Source organism: Squalius cephalus, assembly GCF_949319135.1.
Source record: "Squalius cephalus genome assembly, chromosome: 20".
In the NCBI taxonomy this organism is placed as follows: Eukaryota; Metazoa; Chordata; class Actinopteri; order Cypriniformes; family Leuciscidae; genus Squalius; species Squalius cephalus.
Window position 1 is genome coordinate 33155983 of NC_137141.1, and position 24078 is coordinate 33180060.

General features: G+C 34.9%; 2 protein-coding genes across 2 annotated transcripts in view; both read left to right on the forward strand.

Moving 5' to 3' along the window:
• Nucleotides 1-4499, forward strand: part of plcb1 (phospholipase C beta 1) — a 73476-nt gene extending 68977 nt beyond the window's left edge. The window contains exon 32 of the mRNA XM_079852521.1: nucleotides 140-4499. Within this exon, the coding sequence (XP_079708647.1) occupies nucleotides 140-343 (204 nt within the window). The 3' untranslated portion in view covers nucleotides 344-4499. The remainder of the gene's footprint in view (nucleotides 1-139) is intronic.
• Nucleotides 4500-5869: 1370 nt separating this feature from the next.
• plcb4a (phospholipase C, beta 4a) overlaps nucleotides 5870-24078 on the forward strand; it is a 51096-nt gene continuing 32887 nt past the window's right edge. The window contains exons 1-14 of the mRNA XM_079852526.1: nucleotides 5870-5899; nucleotides 7960-8048; nucleotides 9488-9568; nucleotides 12637-12696; nucleotides 13027-13170; nucleotides 16444-16523; nucleotides 17022-17075; nucleotides 17961-18042; nucleotides 19552-19652; nucleotides 20597-20654; nucleotides 20906-21014; nucleotides 21616-21826; nucleotides 23621-23714; nucleotides 23972-24051. Of these exons, the coding sequence (XP_079708652.1) occupies nucleotides 7965-8048; nucleotides 9488-9568; nucleotides 12637-12696; nucleotides 13027-13170; nucleotides 16444-16523; nucleotides 17022-17075; nucleotides 17961-18042; nucleotides 19552-19652; nucleotides 20597-20654; nucleotides 20906-21014; nucleotides 21616-21826; nucleotides 23621-23714; nucleotides 23972-24051 (1238 nt within the window). The 5' untranslated portion in view covers nucleotides 5870-5899; nucleotides 7960-7964. The remainder of the gene's footprint in view (nucleotides 5900-7959; nucleotides 8049-9487; nucleotides 9569-12636; nucleotides 12697-13026; nucleotides 13171-16443; nucleotides 16524-17021; nucleotides 17076-17960; nucleotides 18043-19551; nucleotides 19653-20596; nucleotides 20655-20905; nucleotides 21015-21615; nucleotides 21827-23620; nucleotides 23715-23971; nucleotides 24052-24078) is intronic.

Sequence of the window (24078 nt, forward strand, 5' to 3'; positions counted from 1 at the left end):
AGAACGTTCTGGGAACCAAAAACGAACCTTTTGGGAGCGTTCTCGGGGAACCAAAAAATTATTATTATTATTTTGAATAACGTGCACTGATGATCAGTTTTGATTTCCTGTAGACTAATATTTTGACCTGTGTTCTCAGCTTCAGAACGACCTGGATCAGGAATACCAGGACAAATTCCGGCGGCTTCCTTTGGAGATCCAGGAGTTTGTGCAGGAAAGCACCAAGAGAAAGACTGAGGATGTAGAGCAAGAAGTTCTTCCTTCTTCCTCTTCCACGCTGGAGAAACTCATGCAGAAGAGCGCACAGTCTGAAGACGACACAGAAGAGGAGAAGAAAGACTGATCCGACCCTTTCCCAAACCTTCAGGATCTCTTCCCACTTCACTTTTACGTTCTTTCAGTTTCACTCCGAGAGATATGGACAGCTGATGGAGGAGAAACATGGCCTATTGTCACGCTGGGAGTTATTTTATTTCAGTTTGTGTATTCTACTCGGCCGGGTACACACTAAAGTTTAAATATGAATTATTTCTAATGTTCTGTTGATGTGCTTCGCATAATAGTGAGTGAAAACAAAATGGAAGAGAATGCAGGTCATGATACTGTAGCGACCAATTATCTTTAATAGATGAATCTCACAAACACATCAGAACAATCCGAGTCATATTTCACCTCATTCTATACGCTCGTTCAATATTCCCTGCATTAATCCACTAATATCATCCTCTTGAAGGAGCGAATGAAAACGAGTGAGTGAATTCGGACGCTGCTGCTGCTTTTGCATAGTTTGTGCTGTTTAATAATCATTTGAAACTTAACAAACTTGCAGCTTCAGAAGTAATGAAAAGATTTATCTTGAACTCTGTCATGCATAAACCTTATTAAACTATTTAATAATCAATTAAAAAGGGAGTTATACCTGTATGATATTACGCCGTAGCCACATTGGACCAGCGGTTTGGAAAATGGATGGATGGATGATTGAGTTGCGGCGCCATCTTCTGGTCAGACACGGCAATTTATTCGCAGTGCATTATGGGTATTCTCTAGCCTTTGAGTGCAGCTGAATGTTGTACACTCGTTAATGTGGTGCATTGTGGGATTGATTGAGTGCACTCGATAACGTCCACTATGGTTTCGGACACCACTACAAATGGCTGTTCCCTTAAATAATGCCCTATTTAGGGGAAAAGGGGCGATTTCAGACATAGCCTTGGAGTTTTTGGGATGACATATGACCCGGATGTGTTCACGACAGGCTTTGTGAGATTCACTCTTAAGGCCCATTCACATCAAGGACGATAGCCGTAACGATAAAGATTTAAGATGTGTCCCAAATGATGCACTATTTGAATGAACTTTATAAGGTTATTTTGTCATTCAGCATTAGAGTCTGAAGCCCCTCCCCCTCCGCTACATTCGCCATGATGTCATTATCATGTGACCATCCAGCATCAGTGTCATTCACAAACCCTCTCCCGTGTCCTCATGGGATAGTAAAGTGTCCATCGTATGCACTAGGGATGCGCCGATATGAACATTTTGCCCGATAACCGATAATTCTTTATATTTGAAAGCCGATAACCGATATATTGGCCGATAAATCTAAATTTTTATATAATTTTTAAGGAGCCTGATTACAAAAATAATAGTCTCACCATTAAAAGCCATGTCCCAAACACACAATTATAATGTTCTCGTTATAATTTTATAATGCACATGTTGCACTTTACTGTATTTTCCTTTTTGAAATTATTCCAATCATATTTCAAGCAAATCAAAGCCATCATGTTGAACAGTGCGCATCTGAAGAGTCTCAGCTGAAGGAAATAATCCATTATTTATCAGCTTTAATATATCGGCCAAATTTTCTTATCGGGCCATTAAAAATGAACCGATATCAGCCGATACCGATATGGTGGCCGATATATCGTGCGTCTCTAGTATGCACACTTCAGAATCTCGTCAGAAGCTGATCATCTGGGTACTTTTTGCATTCTCTTTAATGAGTACTGTGAATTCAGACACACTACTTTTGTCACATACTGTTTTATTCGCCTACTATAGAGTAGGGAAGTACGTGATTCCAGATGCAGCCACTGTATTTTCAGTTAATTAAGTGCATCATACGGGTATTTAAAGTGCACTTTTTCCTTTTGGAATTTTCCGTCTGAACACTATACACTATTTATCCTACGAAATGGCTTTGAGATATTGCATTTGTATGTGAATTGGGACGCATCTTTAGTTGCAAAATAGCAGAGTTCACACCACAACGATAACGCCACACACTTTCAGAACGATTTTTGAAGGATAAAAATATTTACAGCCATCTTGCTTTCAGAGCTCGAGCACTTAAAGCTGTAGACGACAAAACTGCTTCGAACGATATATCGTTATCTTTATAGTTCTCGTTCTTGGTTAGGACGGGCCTTTAACAGACATGAGAGTTTCTGAAAGGTTCGTGGTTTATTTGCACTGAAACGGATGATGATTATTGGATTCATCTTCTTAAAGTTGCTGCTGTTGGTTTGCTTTGACTCTGAGTGCTTGCTGTATATATGACAGGATTGATTTGTCCTCCTGTACTGATGAAACACACTGGTCTGAGGTGCTGAAAGCCTGTCCAACACTGACCTGGAACAGTTTCAGGGATGCATGCTTACAGTCAGCCCAGCGTTCGTGCTTCTACACATTTGTAAATGTCAGCAATATAGCTTGTGTTGTAATGTGATGAACTATTATCAATTTGTGAAGACGTGTTTCAAGTTATAAGCTCTATTTCTTTTTTGAACCCATAGGTCGTTTGAAAAAAAATGTATAAATGCATAGTGTTTTATTTGCTGTATTAAGGGACCATTTCATTTCCTCCAGTTTCTGTCTATTGGAAACGGTTTTCATTCTGTCTTTTGTTCCTACAGTTTGTCGTACGGGCAGAATTTCCCGGTTAGCATCAATAGGTCACTTTAATCACGTCGAAGTGAATCTCGTCGAAACATGACCAGGACACTTTTCACCCCGAAATCAATGACAAATCGAAATGACCAGAATAGGCATTGCACTTGTCTCTTTTTTCAGCATAAAAGGCATTATAATTATAAAGTCAAAAACGATGCATACATTATTTTTATTGTTTTTTTTTTTTTGCATTACAGTAATGACATTCTTGGCAGGGGACGATGTGCTTTAATGTCATGAAAATACTTTTATAGTCATTATTTATTTGGGGTAAAATGTGACCTGGACGTGGATTTCTTGAGATTCACCATAGTTATAAATAAAATTAGTAATGCAGATGAAGGCAAAAAAAAAGAAAAAGAAAAAAATCGAAAAATAAAAAAAATATGGATATGCACTTTGGATGTCCCGAGGTATTATGCAATCTTTCTACATAAGTCAGAAAGCATGTAATATTTCCTTTTTATTATATTCAGTTTTGGATGTAGGATATGTTTAAGGATTTTTATGCCAAGTGATATTTGATTGTTAATTTGTTTTTCTACTTTATGCCATTAGTTATTTCATTACGCACTTTGATTACTTGTTATTTCTACTTGCTACTTCTAAATTTTAATTTAACTAAGAATTTTTACTTTTTTTAACTATATCTTTTTAATCTGCTCCAATTGGGTTAGTTATGTATTTCGAGTTTATTGATGGATTTCGTTTTCTGTATATTTGCAAGGTTTCGATATTTATTATGCTCAATCGGATCGATGTGAGATGCTTCAAAAGGGCCAAAATGTGTTTCCTTTCTCTTTCTTTTCAAATCCGGGGACAGATTGCTTTGAGTAAAACATCTTCAAACACAAATGTTGAAACCTTGCATAATATCACTTTGCTTTGAAAAGAGTCTGGATCATCATTGGGAAGCAGTTGCAGCTAAAGCGCGTTTATGGTTTATGGTTTACTCAACCACTTAATTTCCCCATTATCACTAGTTTACATGTAACATGAATCTTGTATATTCACTTCCAGTAGTGTAATTGAATTTTTACTACACGATTCTGTGCCATCGGTTCCTTTCCACCAAAATCTTTTTTGCAATGTAAGATTACTTGAATTACTTTTATGACTCAAGAATATTTTCGATCGTTTTGAAGTGAAGTCCCGTGCCTTTGAATGTTGAATCTATATGTTAGATGTGGAATGTAAAAAGTGTTGATGAATAGAGCTCATTTTTTGTATAAACCTTACCGTAAGCGCACTTTTAAGATATTTATACTACTACAGAATTAGATAGGCTAGATATGACGTGTCAGACTATTGGTCATGGATGCTACTGAATGCCACTTTATTATTTTCAACGTCTGTTGACAGAAAAGATCCCTATTTAACATTGAATGACATTTGACTTTGTCCACTTCTGTTATTAGTTTGACAAATATCAAGATCTTTGGAAGACAAATATTGTTGAATGTAAGTTGTGCTCGTGTTGTGCATTGGTTTTAATAAAATTGTTCTTGTGAACTTCGGGCTTTGAACAATAATTCTCATTTTGGTCGTAACTTTAATGTGTTATGGGTGTGAAATAAAGGTGTTATGGCCTTTCAGACCTATTTTACAGACCGTCACTCTCACTGATGATAATATTAAAGCTTTAATGTGCATTCTCAAATGTATTAAGCTTTTATAACTACACTGTAAAAAAAAAAAAATTATGATTAATAAGTTATGACAACATTGCTTTAACAAAATGTTATGTTACAGATTCAACTTATTTTTTAGTCAGTTTAATGTACCTAGTTTAAAAATGTAAGTTGGTTGTACTAAAATACAGTATAGGCCTACTAAATTTAATTATTTAAATGTTCTGTTGAGATTTACTTTTATTTCCTTTTATACTTATTTCCTATTATTTCACCCTTATAACCATGGTTTCTTGGAGTTTATTGCTTTTATAAAATGGTCCATCAAATATATGTATTTTAATATTTATTGCAGTGGCCAAACTTCACTCCTATTACTTATGAATAGGCGAAACTGCAACGCGCAATATGGCGGCAAACGTCCCGCGTTTTAATTAAAACAGCCAATCGCTGATTGGTAAAGTCATTGCGTCACTAACTGTTAGAAGCTGAGACTCGCGTTAACCTGCACATGTACTTTGTCTTTGACTAGTCTAGCCTCTTTTTTTAGCACAATAAACATTTATGGGACAGTTCGTGTCAGATTTTGTTGCTGATTTGAAATATGATTTGAAAGGAACTTTGGTAATACTGATGTAATGAGGTCACAGAGTAATTTACAATGGCTTCAAACGCGATGGTCTCAGATATTATTGAAGCTTCAACCCTATTATATAAAACAGGTAAGCATCAGAAATAGATGATTTTAACATTGCTTCTGTTTGCGGTCAATTTGACCACAGGAAAAAAAAAAAAAAAAAAAAAAAGTAAAGAAAAAAAAAAAAAAAAAAAAAGACAACAGGCGAGCTGGGATGGATGTTCTGCTACAGAGTGTATCAAAGCATGAGAAAATGTAATTTATTCATATATTTAATGTCTGATACAGTAAATCAAGTAAGCAATTTTATGGAGGACAAGCGAATAATCAAACTGCATTCTTGTTTCTGATCATTTCTCATAAGATTAGGAAGAGTCAGCAGTATGATACCGTTTATTTTGACCTTTTAAGGCACTCTATGTTTTTTTTTTTTTTAACCATAATTGGTTATTATAAAGTGTTATTATTAATGATATTTTTAAAGAACATGGTTTCACAGACAGGGCTGAGATGAAACCCGGATTAGGTCTATATAGTATGATTTGTACAGTGTGTAGATGTAATGCAGAATGCGGCCGTTGGGTGTCGCTGTTCAGTCATATGAACGGGTTCAACATCATTCCCATCAGGCATTAAAGGGAAAATCAATCCCACTGGAGCAGCAGGACAGCGGGTGAGTGAACTCAAACTCAACTTTTACCAAATTAAATGATGTAAACTCTAACAATGAGACATCATCTGTTAAATATCCGATGAATTACTCGATTAGTTCGGATTATTGTGATTAAATCAACTCGACAACAACATCTGTCCGTCAATCATCTGATTTGAGATAAACTGATTCAATCAGTGCATTTTATTCACTCACGCGTTTCTTGTGTAGGCTATCTGTCGTTTGTTTGTTTTATGTTGTAAAGCGATTTAATTCAGAACATTATAAGCATTATAGTAAATGTATCAGTAATTGATACATACAAGTCTTGCGTTACATAAGTTACATGTAAACATCAGATCCCACACCACACACTGTAGGGTACACCGGGGCTAGTTGTCACACTTTTACTTTAGTGAGAGTTTACTTTTTATTGTGTATATGCACACAAAAACAACTTTTGTACATTTCCATTTATATTTTCCTTTAATTAATTAATTAATCATTTTGTTTTAACCTAACAGTGGGGCATGTTGTCACAATAGGAATCTGACTAAACAGTGTATTTTCAGCAAAATTTTGGAAGAAAAGCAAATATGTAACAACAAGTAAGTGTAAAAAGTAACATCTGTGAACAAATATTGTAGTTAACAAAATGTATGTGTACAACATTTAAAACGCATGTGACAACTTGCCCCGCCCTGACATTAATGTGAATTATTCTTGTACAGAGTTCAAAGTTCAGCATTTCAATTGACACCAGCTTCATTAATGAGTCCTGTCTGAATGTGTGTGTGTGTGTGTGGATTTATTTATTTATTCAGTTCACTGTCATTTAAAGAGCTCAGAAATACTGCGTGTGTATTACACTAAACTAAAGAATACAAATGTTTTAGATTATAATAGTTTTAGAACTGAATACAGATCATTTTATCAACATAACATTTTACTGCCAAACTTCCAAATCTTGTGCTTTCATGGCATAAAGAACTGAACAAGAGTAAAGATACTCATGTAATTTTGTCCATGTGTTTTCTGAAGTTATGACATATTTTGGGATTTGGTTCTTCATTCTCTCTCTCTCTCTCTCTCTCTCTCTCTCTCTCTCTGATGGTCTTTGTGTTGCATCTGTGGTGTTTTCTGTGAGATATTTGAGCTCAGCTGTTCATTGATGATTTTCAAGCAGACATGAGCAGCACTTTGAAGTTTCCGTGTGCAATCTTTAACGTGTGATTCATTAACCATGAGTGTCAGAGTGTTTTCAGGAGAACAGAGTGTTATTTTTCTTCTTAAAAAAACAAAACAAAAAAAAAACCTACTAAACCTGAGAATTTTGCATAACCTGAGAAATATGCATAATTGCAAAAGTGCATAATTCCCTTAAAATTATGTTTTTGCAGATCCACTTTGAGCGGTTGGTTTTGGCAACGTTGTCGTCTGTACGCAAAACTTTTCAAAAATCCAAAGGAAAAACATTTCCGCTCCAGTACATCACTGTTGTGTAACCCTATAGACCATTAAATATCATAATGAATTTTAACAATATTTTTTGCATTTTTAGGGCCCGAGCACCGATGGTGTGAAGACCCTATTGGAATTGCTCTGTTTATTTTATATTGTATTTAGCAGAATATTATATCATTTTTACGAGAATTAAACCCATTTGCCATAAAAATAAAGTATTCTCATTTTCCTAATGTGTAAAACGGTGAGAACAGACTGATAGAGTGTGATTTTTGCATGCTATGGATCATTTGTTAGGCTGTTTTTATTTAGGAAGATCTTAAGATGAAATTATTTAAAGTTGAAGATAGTTCTGATCCGTGGAATAGCAAAAAAAAAAAAAAGATTTTCAGTACAATATGTGACCGTGCAAAACTCTTGCAATGAGCAATAATACAAATATTGATTCTGAAGTTTCTGAAAAAAATAATGCTAATAATAATAATAAATGCACATGTTGGTCCGATAACTTTTGGGCTGGTCTTCTGAGATGTAGTCGGGCTGGTTTATACAGGACAGAGATCTCCTCTCCTCATTCTCCAGCACTGAACGCTGTTGTCTTATTCTCCATCCTGAAGGTCAAATGGCGAAACCGTACAAGTTCAACTGGCAAAGGTCTGTTCCTCATTTCATGCAGGAAGGGGCATATTTTGACAGATTTGATGAGGTATGAATATTTCTCAGATTCATTGTCTTTGTTGTTTGCTGAAAAACGTGTTTAATGATATGTGTTAAATCATTGAATATAGTTATAGATATATAGAAGAGGAAGGTACTAAATCCAAGAATATGTAATCATGCATATATATATATATATATATATATATATATATATATATATATATATATATATATAATGCATGATTATATAAATATGCATATATATCTCATATAATCATATGATAAGCATGCATATATATATATGTATATGCATGATTATATATATATATATATATATATATATATATATATATATATATTATATGAGATGTATGCATATTTATATATAATCATGCATTTATATATATCTGTGTGTGTATATATATATATATATATATATATATATGCATGATATATAATTTCCTTTAAAATGGTAAAAAACGAAAAATATTTTTTTTCAAATTTTTAGACCACTAGGGACTATAATGAGTTTCAAGTAACAGAAATGCTTCTTATGGTTTTATTTTTAGTGTAACTAAAATAACCCGTGTTGCACTGCCTTATTGTTTTGCTGATTGGAATAAAAGGTTCATTATATTGCATTGTTTTAATGGTAATGCACTAAAAAGTTAGTCATTTTAAAAACTACAATTTTAAATCTCCTCGATGCATTTCAGTAAAGAGAATTTGTTAGGGAAAATGTGCTTTATTAATTTATACATTTCTCTGGGACCTGGATTCATTCAAGATGCTAAAGAAAACAGAAAAGCGTAGCTGCTCTAAATATACCATGTTTTATGTTATGTTTGAAGTAATGTCATCATTCATTCGCTAAGAAGATGCTCATGGTGACTTTAATCGCAGAGGATATTGTGAACATCTGTGTTCTCAAAGACACTCGTCCCCTGGGAACATTCGCTCGGGCTGGAGAAGTTTATCTTGGAATAAAAGTTTTCTGAAAGGATGTATTCTCATGAACGACGTGTCAGAGACGGGATCTGAGCTGTTAAACCAGCGTACAGATTTCCCATGAGGCTTTCAGAGCACTTGGAGGTCTCCCTCTCTATTGAAATGAGATGAAATTCAGCTTTATTTGTTTGTTATCATAATATCTTTGCCATTATCTCTTGAATACTGAAATTTATTATGTTGACATTATGAAGGTGGTTTATTTTACTATGTTTATTTCTTCCCAAGATGCAACACGGAGATTCTTTCTTTCTTTCTAATGTGGAGTTTCTAATAGCAGCTCTTTCAGTGATCCTTAATATGATGAGCTTGTTTATGCATTTATAAAACAAGATTATAAAGTGCTATAAATATTACAGTCACATGCGCATCAGGGTCTATTAAAGTAGTAAAATGATAGCAAACGTGTTGAAATGAAGCTCAATCTCAGCTGACCCAGAACAGTGTTTATGCCTCTGCTTTATTTCTGTTTTGCAGGATCCGTTTGTCTTTGAATCGAACTGTTTTTTCAAAGCGGATGCTTTCGGATTCTTCCTGACGTGGAAAAGTGAAGGAAAGGTACAACCTGTGTGAGAATGTAATGCATTCTAGTTTCTAGTCGTTTCCAACGCATGTGCTATACTTTAAAAGTATAGTAATAGTAATGTACTGGTTATGTGAAAGCATCATATTTTCTGGACAATAAGTCACACTGGGTCAAAATTACAATGTTGAGAGAGAAAAAAACACAAGTCCATTGGTTACTATTACTATTACCACTATTACTGTACATTCAGAAATCATGTAAAATACGTTTATAAACATGTATTTTAGTTCACCTCACTTCACAACAAATACTTTAAATTTAACAGTATTCAAAACAGAACAGGAATAAAAAATATAAGTATAAAACAAACACAAATTATAGTGGATTTCATTATAAACAGGGTTTGAAATGAACTTTTTTTACCCACCGGCCAATTTGGCTACAAAATTTTTAAGTTACGGGCCATTCAGAACTTCTACTAGCCAGAAAAAAAATTAATTAACCCGATTAACCTGCGTCACAGCTTATAGTATATATATATATATATATATATATATATATATATATATATATATATATATATATATATATAAATAATACCAAACGCTTTTTAATCTTCTCTATTGCTTCAATGCAAATGAGCAAGCGTGCCGTTATTTGTGTAGTGAGTGTGACGTGTGTGTTCAAGTAATCCAGATATGAGCAGATTCTGCGTAATACGCTGTATTTAATATATCATGATGAATCTTTGCTCTAAATCTGCACAGATTTGGCTTACACAAACTTCTCCAGCAAAGTGAGTGAACATTATAAGTAACACACCAAATTGGCCAGTGATTTTACAGCGTTACCCGATACAGTTGATTTTTACCCGCATTTGGCAAGTGTTAATTTCAAACCCTGATAAACAACATTTATTATAAACGTACACACGTTTGAGTATGTAGTATGACACATCACATTATTACACTGCATTCATTGCATTAAAGTCCCACTGCAGACAATAATTTATCATTTTTGATCATCAAAATGTTATTTTTTCCTGTAAATATCATTTCTCGATGCCTTCAAATGCTTCATGTAGTATAAGCGGTCCAGAAAGCTCTCAGATTTCATCAAAAATATCTCAGTTTGTGTTCTGAACGAAGGGCTTACGGGTTTGGAATGACATGAGGGTTCCCAGCAAGCAATAGCCGTCATTTCACCGTCTATGTTAACTATAGACCCGATATAGTCTGGCTATGTGTAACACACTTCTTGCCAAAATAACCTTGAATTTGTCATTTTTGCCAAAATAACTTGCGAGATGTATGATAGTCCATCATGTAAGCAAAGTAAACAGTGATTACAAGGTGTTTGGTTTCGTTTCTTCACTCATTTAATTTCTTTGTTATCTGATTGATGACAAGTGTATTCTTGGGCTATGGTCTGTGGACTTCTATTCAATTTTCACTGACAGCCCAAATTTTGCCTTGTTTTAGCCTAGACGTCTGGGCTGTGTTTGGACGGCTATTAGACGTCTTTTAAACGCAAAATTGCTTGTTGGGTGAGTAATTAATGACAGAATTCTTTTTGAGGAAGTTGAGTTCTGTTGGTGTAAGTAGGAAGCTTCTTTATGTTTTTTATCAGGGAATCATGGCTAGTGTTTTGTTTTATGCAGTGCTCTGTTGGGGATGTAGTATCACTGTAGATGATAAAAATAGGATTAATAAATTGATTAGAAAGGCTGGATCGGTTATTGGCTTTAATCCTGATTCACTTGAGGTTACTGTGGAGAAGAACAAGGGCAAAATTAAAAATAATTATGTGTTACAAAGGTCATCCACTACATTGTATTTACTTAAAAGTGCATTGGACTTAAAAGTTCATTTAGCTACAGAGCGATTTAGAAGGTCTTTTACTCCGAATGCAGTTAGGTTTTTTAATGAAGTTGTGTAATTTTTTGTATGTGTTGATTGTTGTTGTTTCTTAATGTTTATTTGTCTGTAATGTGCAGTGGTGGCGAACGAGTTTCCCCTCACAGGGATTAATAAAGTTTTTCTAATCTAATCTAAAATTTTCATTTTTGGGTAAACTAACCCTGTGGCAATTTGAATGGTTTTGATAGTGCAAACGGTTGAAGAGTTACAGTAAAATGAATACGGCTTGCTGGTACTGTATGTGTCGGCGACGACACAGTCGGTTTAAAAGGGTTAAGCCAAAAGCGCTCGCGAACGGACCGAGGGGAACCCACTCCGAGACATTAACAGCCCCCCTCCACCCCGAAGGCAATCGCCAACAGACTGACCTAAGAGTGTTTAACTCGTCTCTTCTGTCCACTTTCAACCACTTCTACTCTGATTTCTTCAAGAGGAGTGTCTATAGGTGGGTAAATGTAGGGGCTTTTTCAGATCTTGCGATCTAAAAGACAAAATAAGCTTGCACAATTTACATATGAGACAGAAAGACATACTTTCATTTCTGCTCTGAAGCCTCAAGACCAGCTGAACGCTGTGAGTGTGTGTTAGAAATCGGGAATGGTGAAAGAACATTGAGCTTTTCGTTTTTCATCTTCAAATCAAACTTGGGTCTTCAGTCTGGCTAGAGTGCTTCCCATAATGTTCATGCATTAAGTCAGTTGACGGAGAGTAGACGGTCTTTTGTGGCTGTTTGAACACATGAGCGTTTACTCTACAAAAGTGCTTTCGACTTCTGGAAGTGTTTGGAAATGGACCAGCTCAAAACATTTTAGACCCCGTTTACACCTGTATTTAGTGTCATCCACTTGTGATCCGATCGACCAAAACGCATCTTAATACCAGGTGTAAACCGGCCTGACCTCCATGCTTTGGTTCACTGCAGTTTTAAGGAGCAAATACTCAGCAAGAGTGTTGACTTATGAATCTACACATGGTTTGACTTAAAGCATATTAAAAACACCACATAGACGTATAAACAACATTAAAAACGTGATTTTCACCACAGGTTTTTTAAAATTATTTTGTATTCATTCATTTTTAGGCTCATACGTCTAAAATATTGAAAACTCTTCATCTATAGTGCAAAAAAAAAAAGCATGCCTTATCATAATTGTGATTTGTTTCATGTCTTTTTCATATAGGAGGGTCAAGTATTAGAGTTTTCCCTGATCAACAGTATACGTGATATCAGTGTACCAAAGGTAAAACCAATAAATTCAACATGAAACCCTATTCTTCATTTTATTGTGAATGATTCATCAATGCATGTTTTTCTAAAGAAAAATTATTTGTCTATGTCATCTTAATAACAGCTCTTTGGCATTAATAAAATTAAGTGCTACTCTGTTTTTTTTTTTCCATTAAATATCTCGTTTCGTTCATCACGCAGATGTTCTCAAATAAATTATTTTTTCTGCAAAACTGACAGCTCTTTAATGAACATTGTAAATGTGCATTTTGATGAGGTTGTGGTTTGAGTGGTTATGATGATGTTGGTTTTCTAGTGCTCTCGTCTCTCAAACTCTCCGCAGGACCCAAAGATTCTCTCAGCGTTGGAGTCCGCGGGAAAGTGCGAAACTAACCTGGAGGGCCGAATCATCTGCATATGCAGCGGCACAGACCTGGTTAACCTGAGCTTCATGTACATGGTCACGCAAAACGTCAACGCTGCCAAGGTAACGCTCGCTGTGAGCAGGCCAGGGTTATTATAGGTTACCAAAACTACAGGGAACACTTTATTTTAAGGTGATGTAGTTACACGTTACTACATACATGTACTTACTATAGTAATAACGGGAAATGCATACTTACAAGTAACTAACCCTTAACCAAGCCCTGTTACATTTTATTTTAAGGTGTCACTGTCACAGTGTAATTATATATTTAAGTACTGAGTAATATTAATTAATTACATGCACTTACTATAGGGTTAGGGTAGGATTAGGGTTAAGTTAAGGGTTAGTTGCATGTAATTATGCATAATTTACTGTTATTACAATGGTAAGTACATGTAACATATGTAACAAGGACACTGTAAAATATTTTTTTATATATATTTTTTAAATATTTAAAGGGCACCTATTATGCAAAATTCACTTTTACATGGTGTTTGAACATAAATGTGTGTTGGCAGTGTGTGTACACAACCACCCTAGAATGATAAAAATCCACCCAGTGCTTTTTTTTATAATCCCCATAAATCATAAGCACTGTCTCAGAACAAGCCGTTCTCAGATTCGGGGCAATGTGACGTCACTTTGCACAGGCCCCTCCCATGACTGTTGATTGACACTGCAGTTTGAGCATAGACCCGCCCTGAGTGAGCTGGACAGACACAGTCCGCCAGTGTTTCCACGCTGGAGCAGCTGTAGACAAGAATGTCTCCTAAGCGATTGAGGTGTTTTGTTGTTGGATGTAAGAATGAACTTAGTCTTCATTTACTCCGGTTGTTACTCGAGGATGGATCTGTACTGTTCGTGATCCAGCTTACAGTCTCCGGAGCGACAGGCCTAACGTTACTGATCACGGCAGAAATGAAAGTGAGAGCGCGCACTTTATGACAGCTCATCGAGTCGTTTTTCCAGTTTATTAAGCACCCACTGAAAAGGTGTGTATATTTGTTTACTGTTGGTTGGTTGTAACGAGTGTTTTGTGTATTTCGCTGTGTATGTTGATGACAATGAAAGGGAGAGAGAGAGAGTTTATGGATAAGACTTTAATGCGCACTGTTTATTAGCTCTTACAGTAATTTTCTGGAGTAAAACTAACGCTTCATCTTTTGTGTGAGGTACAATAAACTTCATTGAACTCCTCAGTATATTTTGGTCATCATTCGGATGGGGTTTGCTACAGCAGGCTTGTATTAATAGTGGATAAAAGCAGATGACAAATAAGTTATAACCGTAATTAAACTAAACTATACCTGTTCAATCTCCATACAGCATATATTCTCTGGCCCTGTGGGCATTATTGTCCGACTCCGAGTCGAAATGAACACCGCAACTGAGAGTTTCTGTTCTGATATTATCAGATGAGATTGTCCTGGCTCTGAGCGCGAGCTCGTGAGGCTCCGCCCTTAGGGCGGCAGCAGCAGCTCATTTGCATTTAAAGGGATACACACTAAAATAGGATGTTTTTCTGAGCTCCAAAAAATGACAATTTAAACATGCTGTAAAAAATGATCTGTTGGGTATTTTGAGCTAAAACTTCACATACACAATCTGGGGACATCAGAGACTTATTTTACATCTTGTGAAAAGGGGCATAATAGGTGCCCTTTAAAAATGATTAATAAAAACTATAATATGTTCTCAATGATACTAAAAAACATTGGCTATGAAAGATTACTGTGGGAAAACATATATATGCACAGAAATAAAAGATTATGGACTAAAAAGTTATTTTGAATTGATCTGTTACATTTTATCACATAATGTGATTCCTTGACTTTCCACTGCGTCAACACCATCAGATATCAAAATAATGTGAAGATTTGTATTATAAATATTAACAAATTTAGCATGAACTATGATCATTTGAATTTACATTTAGCCGACACTTTTATGTAAAGCGACTTTAAAATACAAGATTGTTGCAAACTAATTGCTTACAGTCTTACACACATATATATGAAATATTAATTAACCGTCTAACAGTCTTACACACACGCACACACACACACACACACACACACACACACACACACACACACGCACACACACACACACATATATATATATATATATATACAGTATATATATATATATATATATATATATATATATATATATATATATATATATATATATATATATATATATATATATGAAATATTATTTATATAAATATTAATGTTTTACATTATATTTCTACATATAAAAATCTGTTAAATGATATATAGAAAATCTGACCATCTGATGATTCAGCCTGTCCCTGAAGGATTTCAGCTGAAGGAAGGTCATCAAACTCACATCTAATTCCATTTCCTGACGTCTGCCTGTCACCGCCGTCACCACTTACATCGGCTCCTCTCGAGGGTCCGCTCATGACCCCTGGGACGTGTGCACTTGTGTTGAACTAGCAAGCATCTGCTGTTTTGGGACTCTGTTTGGTCTCTGCTTCATGTTTTGTCTGAAACATGTGCTTGATGCATTATTAGATTTCCAGGAAGCAAGAGTGTTTGCATTAGGAGAGCATTAGAAGTGACATCCTTTATGTCCTGGAATCTGGTGTAAAAATAGCGCACTCATAAAACGCTAAGAGAGAAAAACATGTTTACAAAACAGCACATCTTCCATTCATTCATTCATTCATTCATTCATGCAACCTTTCAGGCTCAATCATTTTATGAGTTTTCCCCAGTGCATTATTAAAGGGTTAGTTTACCCAGAAATCAACATTCTTCCATTACTTACTCGTTTACCCTAATATCATTCTGTTATCTTTTTCCAATACAATCAAAGAGGCTCTGTCAAGCTCTAAAAAGCAACAAAGCATGGAAACTAAACAAAAAAGCATCATAAAAGTATGATGACACTTAAGAATATGCAACTCCGGGGTCATGGGTTTGATTCCCAGGAAATGCATGAACTGATAAAATATATACTTAGCAATGCAAGTCGTAAATGCATAAATGGAAATAATGTAATGCATTCCACTGAATGAAGGAAGAAATATGGGTTTGAAATATAATGAAATTTGATCATTTTTCGCTTTCCTTTGGAATCGAAGCCAAAGTCTCATGCTCTACTGTTTGAGCAATACATCTGATGTGTCTTTCTGAGAAACTAAAATCTGAATCGAAAAATCGATCGTCATGTTAGCTCAGTAGAACCGTGCATTTGCTTTGGTTTCATATTTTTGTTTGTCTCAATCGTTTTGGCCATGAATAGACTGGAAACTCAGTGACATTTTAAGTTTTACCCTTATTTGCTTGTGCATGTTTGCAGAAATGGACAGACGGCTTGCGGTCACTGATTCAGAACTCTCGAGCGAATAACGTGTGTCCGATGACCTGCCTGAGAAAACAGTGAGTTAGCAGTTTCAGCCGGCTAATGCACTGTCAAGTCATTTTAAAGATTGCATGAAGTATTCAAGGAAATGATTCAGCCCGCAGCCGGATTTCAGTCTAATTACTTATATAAGCTAATTACCCAGAAAAACATTATTTAAAGAGAGAAACTTATTTAAAGTATATTCTTGGTTGAAGTCAATGTGCTGAAAAATACCACTGATACATCATTTTCTCTGATCCCTCAGTTTGTATAAACAAGCACAAGAGTAATGCTCTTGAAGTCAAAGTCTATGAGGCAAGACGTTAAAGATGGGTTCAGAGCAGAAATATGAAGCATCTATTAATTCCACAGCAAAATACATGTTATTTACGGCATTTTTTTGAGGTGTGAATACTGTTGTATCTGAATGAACTGTTTATGACAATCTAGAAGATTTTGATGATGCAGATGTGTCTTGTCACCTTCATGTTCTTGTTTGTCCTTTGTTTGTTCTTCTGATTTATTTTCTGCAGTTGGATGCGGTTGTCATTTTTGACCAACGTGAATGGAAAAATCCCCGTCAGGAGGTACTTCCAGCATTCTCATTAATGTGACGAGGTTTTTACAAGCTTTTGGTGATGTTTGGTAATGCTTTCTGCACAGTAAGAGATCACATCTCTGTATATATCAGTGATTATTGTTCATACAGTGAAAAATAGACTTCAGTTCCACTTAAAAATGTCAGAACGTTGAATTTGATAACAAAATATCACATTTCTGGTAACACTTTAGTTTTGGGTCCAATTCTCACTATCATCTAGTCTATTAGCATCCATATTACTGGGATATTAGCTGTTTATTAGTACTGTATTAATAAAGCACATATTAATGCCTTATTCTGCATGACAACACACTACATTCTGTAATCCTAAACTTAACAACTACCTTACTATTAGTAAGCAGTGATTAGGAGTTTATTGAGGCAAAGTTGTTTAGATTAATCTAAATATTTTTAAATATTATCTAAAAAATCATTTTTTAGGATGGCTTTTTTAAATATTCTAATCTGTTTTTTTTTTATCTTTTATATTAAAATTCTGTGTGTTGTATTTTTATTTGCTTGTTCTATTATGTTAAGTGCCTTGAGAAGCTGCTTTAAAGGTGCTATATAAAAATAAAGTTATTATTAAAAGTTGTAACTTAATAATAGTGAGAATTGGACCCTAAATTAAATGTGAGCACATTTCTATATCTCTGTGTGTTTAGATGGTACACTATACACTACATAAAGATGCACAAGCAAACATCATTTTTTTCAGTTTGAAATAAAACAATAGATCTGTTAAAGAGAAACAATCCTGCTGTGTTTGAGAGACACTGATGCAGACACTTGATCTATTGAAGGACATTCACATATTTAAAAGAGTGAAGTCTATCTTTATAAGTGTTGAACGTGTTCTGATTTTCTTCAGTATCACTAGAACATTTGCCTCGGGCAAAACGGAGAAAGGTATTTTCCAGGCACTGAAGGATCTTGGTTTACCCAGCGGAAAGGTAATTTTTAACAGCACTTACTTTCTCTCAGATATCATCACATATGTGACCATGGACCACAAAACCAGTCACATGGGTCAGTTTGTTGAAATTGAGATGTATACATCATCTGAAAGCTGAATAAATAAGCTTTTCATTGGTGTATGGTTTGTTAGGATAGGACAATATTTGGTCGAGATACAACTATTGTAAATCTGGAATCTGAGGGTGCAAAAAAATCAAAACATTGAGAAAATCTCCTTTAAAGTTGTGCATTTATGTTCACGATTGTGCTGCATTCACTCACAGAAATACATGTTTTATATATTTACGGTAGGAAATTTACCAAATATCTTCATGGAACATGATCTTTACTTAAAATCCTAATGATATTTGGCATAAAGAAAAATCGATAATTTTGACAAATCATACAATGTATTGTTGGCTATTGCCACAAATAAACCCGTGCGACTCGTGACTGGTTTTCAAGATCCAGGATAGAGATATTAACAATGATATAATTGTACAGATGTTGATGTGAGCCACATGTTGTTTTAGTTTGTTTTTACAGGTCTTCTGTGGGTGCTTAAAAAGTCTTTAAAAGTCTCAAGTTTACTTTTATTACATAGACCGTACATGTTACATAAAATGTATGTTTGAGCTGTTTTAACTAAAAGCAACTTGCACTGACAGATCTTGAAATATATCAGTGGCATTGTTTTGTCTCAAGATGCACACCAGTCATTTTTCTAAGGCACGTTTATAAAAGCTTCTTAAATGTCCTAGTTGAACTAATCCTGGCTTAATCTAAACCCTATCTGTGAAACCAGGCCTTAAGGTCATAATAAAACAGGCTTTTACTAGCTCGCGCTTTCAGTTCACAATAGATTGCTTATTGATCTACTGTTGATGAATTATGATAATGTTTACCTTATGGTGTTTATGTCAGACCTGCAACATGTCACATTTCTAAAAAGCGTTACCAGAGTAACCGCTATATTTCTGCTGTTTCATAAGCGCCACCTACTGTCAGAAAGTAAAATTGCATTTTTTTTTTATTCAGCCGGTGTATTGAAAAGATAATTAATGCATTCTTAAATTCCAAACAATTATGACAATAATATATATATATAATCATATTTCACATGAATATAAATATAATAATTGATAATTTTGACTTTCTTAAAAAAATGTTAAAGGCTGAATGTGAGGTTTATCATTTTATAAGTTTTTGTTTTTGTAAAAACCTGTTATTAAACCCTGTTTTAGCATGATGAAGATGAAATTAATATGAATGTTTACTGCATACTGCACAGCACGCAATATGCAATGATTATATTCTACATTTGTCGTCACATGACCTCTTGATGCTGCATGTTCTCCTTTTGGCAACATGCATACATGCAGCAATAGGTTGAGTAGTAGTATGCTATTATGGTTACTAATATCTGGTACTAATGAATTGTAACCCATCCAGCTGGCTTGTTTCTGATTGGACGACATATGATTCATATTCATGTCTTTTACCAGAACGATGAGATTGAGCATGAGATCTTCACCTTTGACAAGTTCTACAGCCTGACGCAGAAGATTTGTCCCAGAACTGATATTGAAGAACTCTTCAGGAAATTGTAAGCATGCAACCTGCACTTTAGCTTTTTAATTTTTAATTCTTTTAAATATACAGTATATTAAATGAAATATGAGCAACAAATATAAAGCTTTATTATTCAAAACGTGTGAAATCATACGAGGTATTGTGAGCTTATTGCTCGTCCAAACAAATTCAATTTCTTTTAGTATTTTGATAAATGATTTGTAAATAGTAATATATGGATTTTTATCTGTTATTAATATCTATTATAGTTATTATGAAGTTAAATTGACCCTCTTTTTCTTAACACATGGGATTTTATTCCTAAGAAAAGTCTTAGTATTATGTGATTTAAAAATTTTATTCTTTCCCTCAGTATTATTTTTTTTTTCTTCTCCTTACTTTTCATTTTCTTTTTTTTGTGTGTTAATAATACCCACCACCAAAAATAAAGACACAAAATTAAATAAATAAATAGATGAATAAATATTTTTTTCATCTCCAAAAGAAAATTAACATTTATATCATGCACTTGTAACCACACCTGTAATACATAATACTTAAATAATAATTATTTATCATTATATCAAATATCTCTATAATCTTTTTATTGAAATGTAATAACTTCCACCTGCAAAATGACTGTTTTCTTTGTAAATATGTCACATTATGTAAGTGAAATGGCTTGTGAATGGTTTTAAGAAAGAGATTCCTGATGAAAATGTCTTCAGTGACGTACAATAGTTTTCTGTCATGTCGGGTCGAGAGTTTTTCCCACGAGCCGCACAACACTAAACTAAACACTGTTATATTTCAACAGGCATTGCCTGAGGAGCTGTAATATTAAACCATTAATCTAACTAGACTGAATGAGAAACATGTAGTCGAGTGAGCTGTGAATGGAGTGACGTCACGGACGAATCATTCACTGGAACAACAGAAACAGTTCTGAAGTTTTGCATGCGCTGCTTTTCTTTTCAGCAAAGGAGACAAAAGCGACCATATAAGTGTCGACCGGTTGGTCCACTTTTTGAATGAAGTAAGCAATGTTTTATTTTATTAACTTTTAATATCCTGCATGTCATTAGAGCTTATGCATCCTGAAGGAACAATAAACATCAGATCATATATGATTTTAACTTTTGCTCTTTGAAGTCTTTATTCTTCACTTCTTCAAAGAAGCAGCTTGTTCCTTTGCTTAACTTTGAGCATGTGTATATTAGAGAAAACACATTTCTTGGGAGCCTTGATCTAGTTAATGTAACCTGCAGGGTTTTTCCTCTTGTGTAGAATCAGAGAGATCCACGTCTGAATGAAATCCTCTTCCCGTTCTTTGACTGTAAATGCGCCTTCCAAATCATAGAGCGATATGAACCTGATGAGACACTGAAGATGAAAGGTGTGTGTTATGTTTACTGTATATGTGACTAATGTCTTTTTTTGTGCAACATGTCTTATATTATTGCTATTTATTATATGGCTTTCTTGAATACTTGATTGTGATTGGTCAGGGCTGGCATTGTACTGTCAATATATAAATATAAGGTTAAACTTTATTTTAAGGTGTCATTGTTACAGTGTAAGTATATATTTAAGTACTGCGTAATATTAATTAATTACATGTACTTACTATAGGGTTAGGGTTTGGTTGAGGGTGTTTTGCATGTAATTATGCATAATTTGCTGTTATTACTATAGTAAGTACATGTAACATATTTAACAAGGACACTAAAATAACGTGTTACCAAGTATAATTGACAGTTGTTCAAGGCAAACACTTTTTTTTATTTTAAAGTTTATTTATTTATTATAAACAGTAGCTGTTTAAGAATATAACATTACTGTCATGTTCTCATTGTTCATTTCTGATTATGTAAATACAGTTTTGTAATCTTGCAGCACCCTCTAGTGTCGAAGTACAGTAACTTACAGGTATTGAAGGACTGTCTTAAACATGATCTCATTTGTTCATGCATGGATGGATGTGTGTGTTTGTGCAGGTCTGATGTCATGTGACGGATTCTGTCGGTATCTGATGTCTGATGAGAACGCTCCTGTGTTTCTGGACCGGTTGGAGGTTTATCAGGAGATGGATCATCCGCTGTCTCATTACTTCATCAACTCGTCTCACAACACTTACCTGAGTGGCAGACAGTTTGGAGGAAGGTCTTCAGTGGAGATGTACAGACAGGTGCTACTGACCGGCTGCAGGTATACAACGCATATCATTCACGTTTCCCACAACACTTCATGACTTATTTACATGGTAACAATTAACTTTCATTAATAACAATAACATTAACAAACATCAACAGTAATAACAATAACAAATATTGGGCCCTATTTTAACGATCTGACACGCAAGTATCAAACGCGAAACGTAAGTAACTTTGTAGGCGGATCTCGGGCGCTGTTGCTATTATACCGGCGGGATAAATGACTCTTGCGCACGACGCAAATCTAAAATGTGTTGGTCTGAAGTAGCTTCATTACTCATAGGTGTGGTTTTGGGCGTAACGTGAAATAAACCAATCAGAGCGTCATCTCACATTCCCTTTAAGAGCAGGCGTGCTTGTTCCATGGCGGATTGCTATTATAACGGCGGATTTGCCAGGCGCACACCAGGAGCGGTTCACAGCCGAGGAGACCGACGTTCTCATCAGGGCCGTAAAACACAGAGAAGTGACATTGGGGATGGAGAAACACACCCAGATTAGCTTCGGTTAAACAGGCGTTTGATAATTTGGGTAAATGTGTAAGCTAGATTTATGCCTATTTTTTCACATTTTCATGGACACAACAATGATTTCCCTCGTGTGGAATATTTTTCCTTGTAGCTAATAATGTATGATTTGCAAAAATGAAAACTGCTGCGTCTGTGTAGATGAGAGAAGCAAAGTGTATGTGCGTTGTGCACACACTACATTATGGCCAAGCATGCGCCCTTAAAATAGCATCTGAACGCGCCACTGACTTTAGACGAGGTTTCTCCTGGTCTGTGGTGGAATTGTTTTCTGAAACTGCAAAATAGCACCAGGGAACGTTTGTGCCGGAGCACGCCTCCTCTTTTCGCTGAACCGCCCCCGGCGGGAGCGCAAGTTCATTCCCTAATTTACCGACGTGCGTCTGTGGAGGGAAAAGTCCGCTGTGCGCGGGTGCAAAATAGGAATGATACATGCGTCGGTGTACAAAGTCAATTGCGCTGGGTGCAAGATAGGGCCCTTTATTTCATCATATTGAGATCATTTGTTAGAGCTTTTTAAATGACAAAAAATACCACTCATCAACTTTTATTAATAATAGTATATTATTTGAAAATACCATTTGATAAAATACAGATAGAGAATGCTAATGTAGAAATGTTAGTCTGTTTATGTTGCATTTACAATATCATTTGTTTGTTTATTTATTTGGGTATTTTTAAATAGGTAACACTTACAACTTTCTTTAAAAAAACAAACATTATTGCATTATTATGAGATCATTTGTTAAAAAACAAAAAAATTTAAATGACAAAAAATACATCAACTTTGATTCATATATTTTTAAGTATTATTGATACTTCTATTATTCTGTAAAGCATTAGATATTGTTTGAAAAAATGCCTTATCAGTTAGAGTTATTACAAAGTATTATCAAATATTATACAACCTACCATTTGACAGAATATAAATTCTAACAAAAATTAGAAAGAGAACAAGGATATTTTACTGCCAGTACATTTTGAATAATGGCTACGTGAAAATAAGAAATAATATAAAGTGGATGTTTAGTAATAATTCTCTCAACAGAACATGAAAAAATACTTTGCAATTTTGTATTTTACTGTAGGTTGATGTGTAGGTCAATATTGATATGCTGAATATTGATAAAGAATGTGATTTTTGCAGCATATGTCATAAAGCCATACTTAAAACCATACTTAAAATTGATGCAAAATAACATATGTAATTTTGAATATATTGTTGCCGGTGTGTGACGGTGTGTGTATTGTTGTGTTGGCAGGTGTGTTGAGCTGGACTGCTGGGATGGAAAAGGTGAAGATCAGGAACCCATAATCACTCATGGCAAGGCCATGTGCACAGACGTCCTGTTCAAGGTGAACACACACACACACACACACACACACACACACACACACACACACACACACACACACACACACACACACACACACACACACACACCTCTTGTGTTGTTTCTTCAGTGAATGTTCCAGAACAATCTTATGTGATATCATCCATTTCTCTGGAGCTTTAAATAGTCAAGGAAATCCAGTCCAATTATACCAATCATTATGAATGCCTTGTTTGTTAATATTTAGACTGAAAAACATTTACAGTCTGTTATATGCAGGACGTCATTCAGGGAATTAAAGAGACGGCCTTCATGACATCTGAGTATCCTGTAATTCTGTCCTTCGAAAACCACTGCACGTACGTATGCGCTTTGTTAATCGGAAC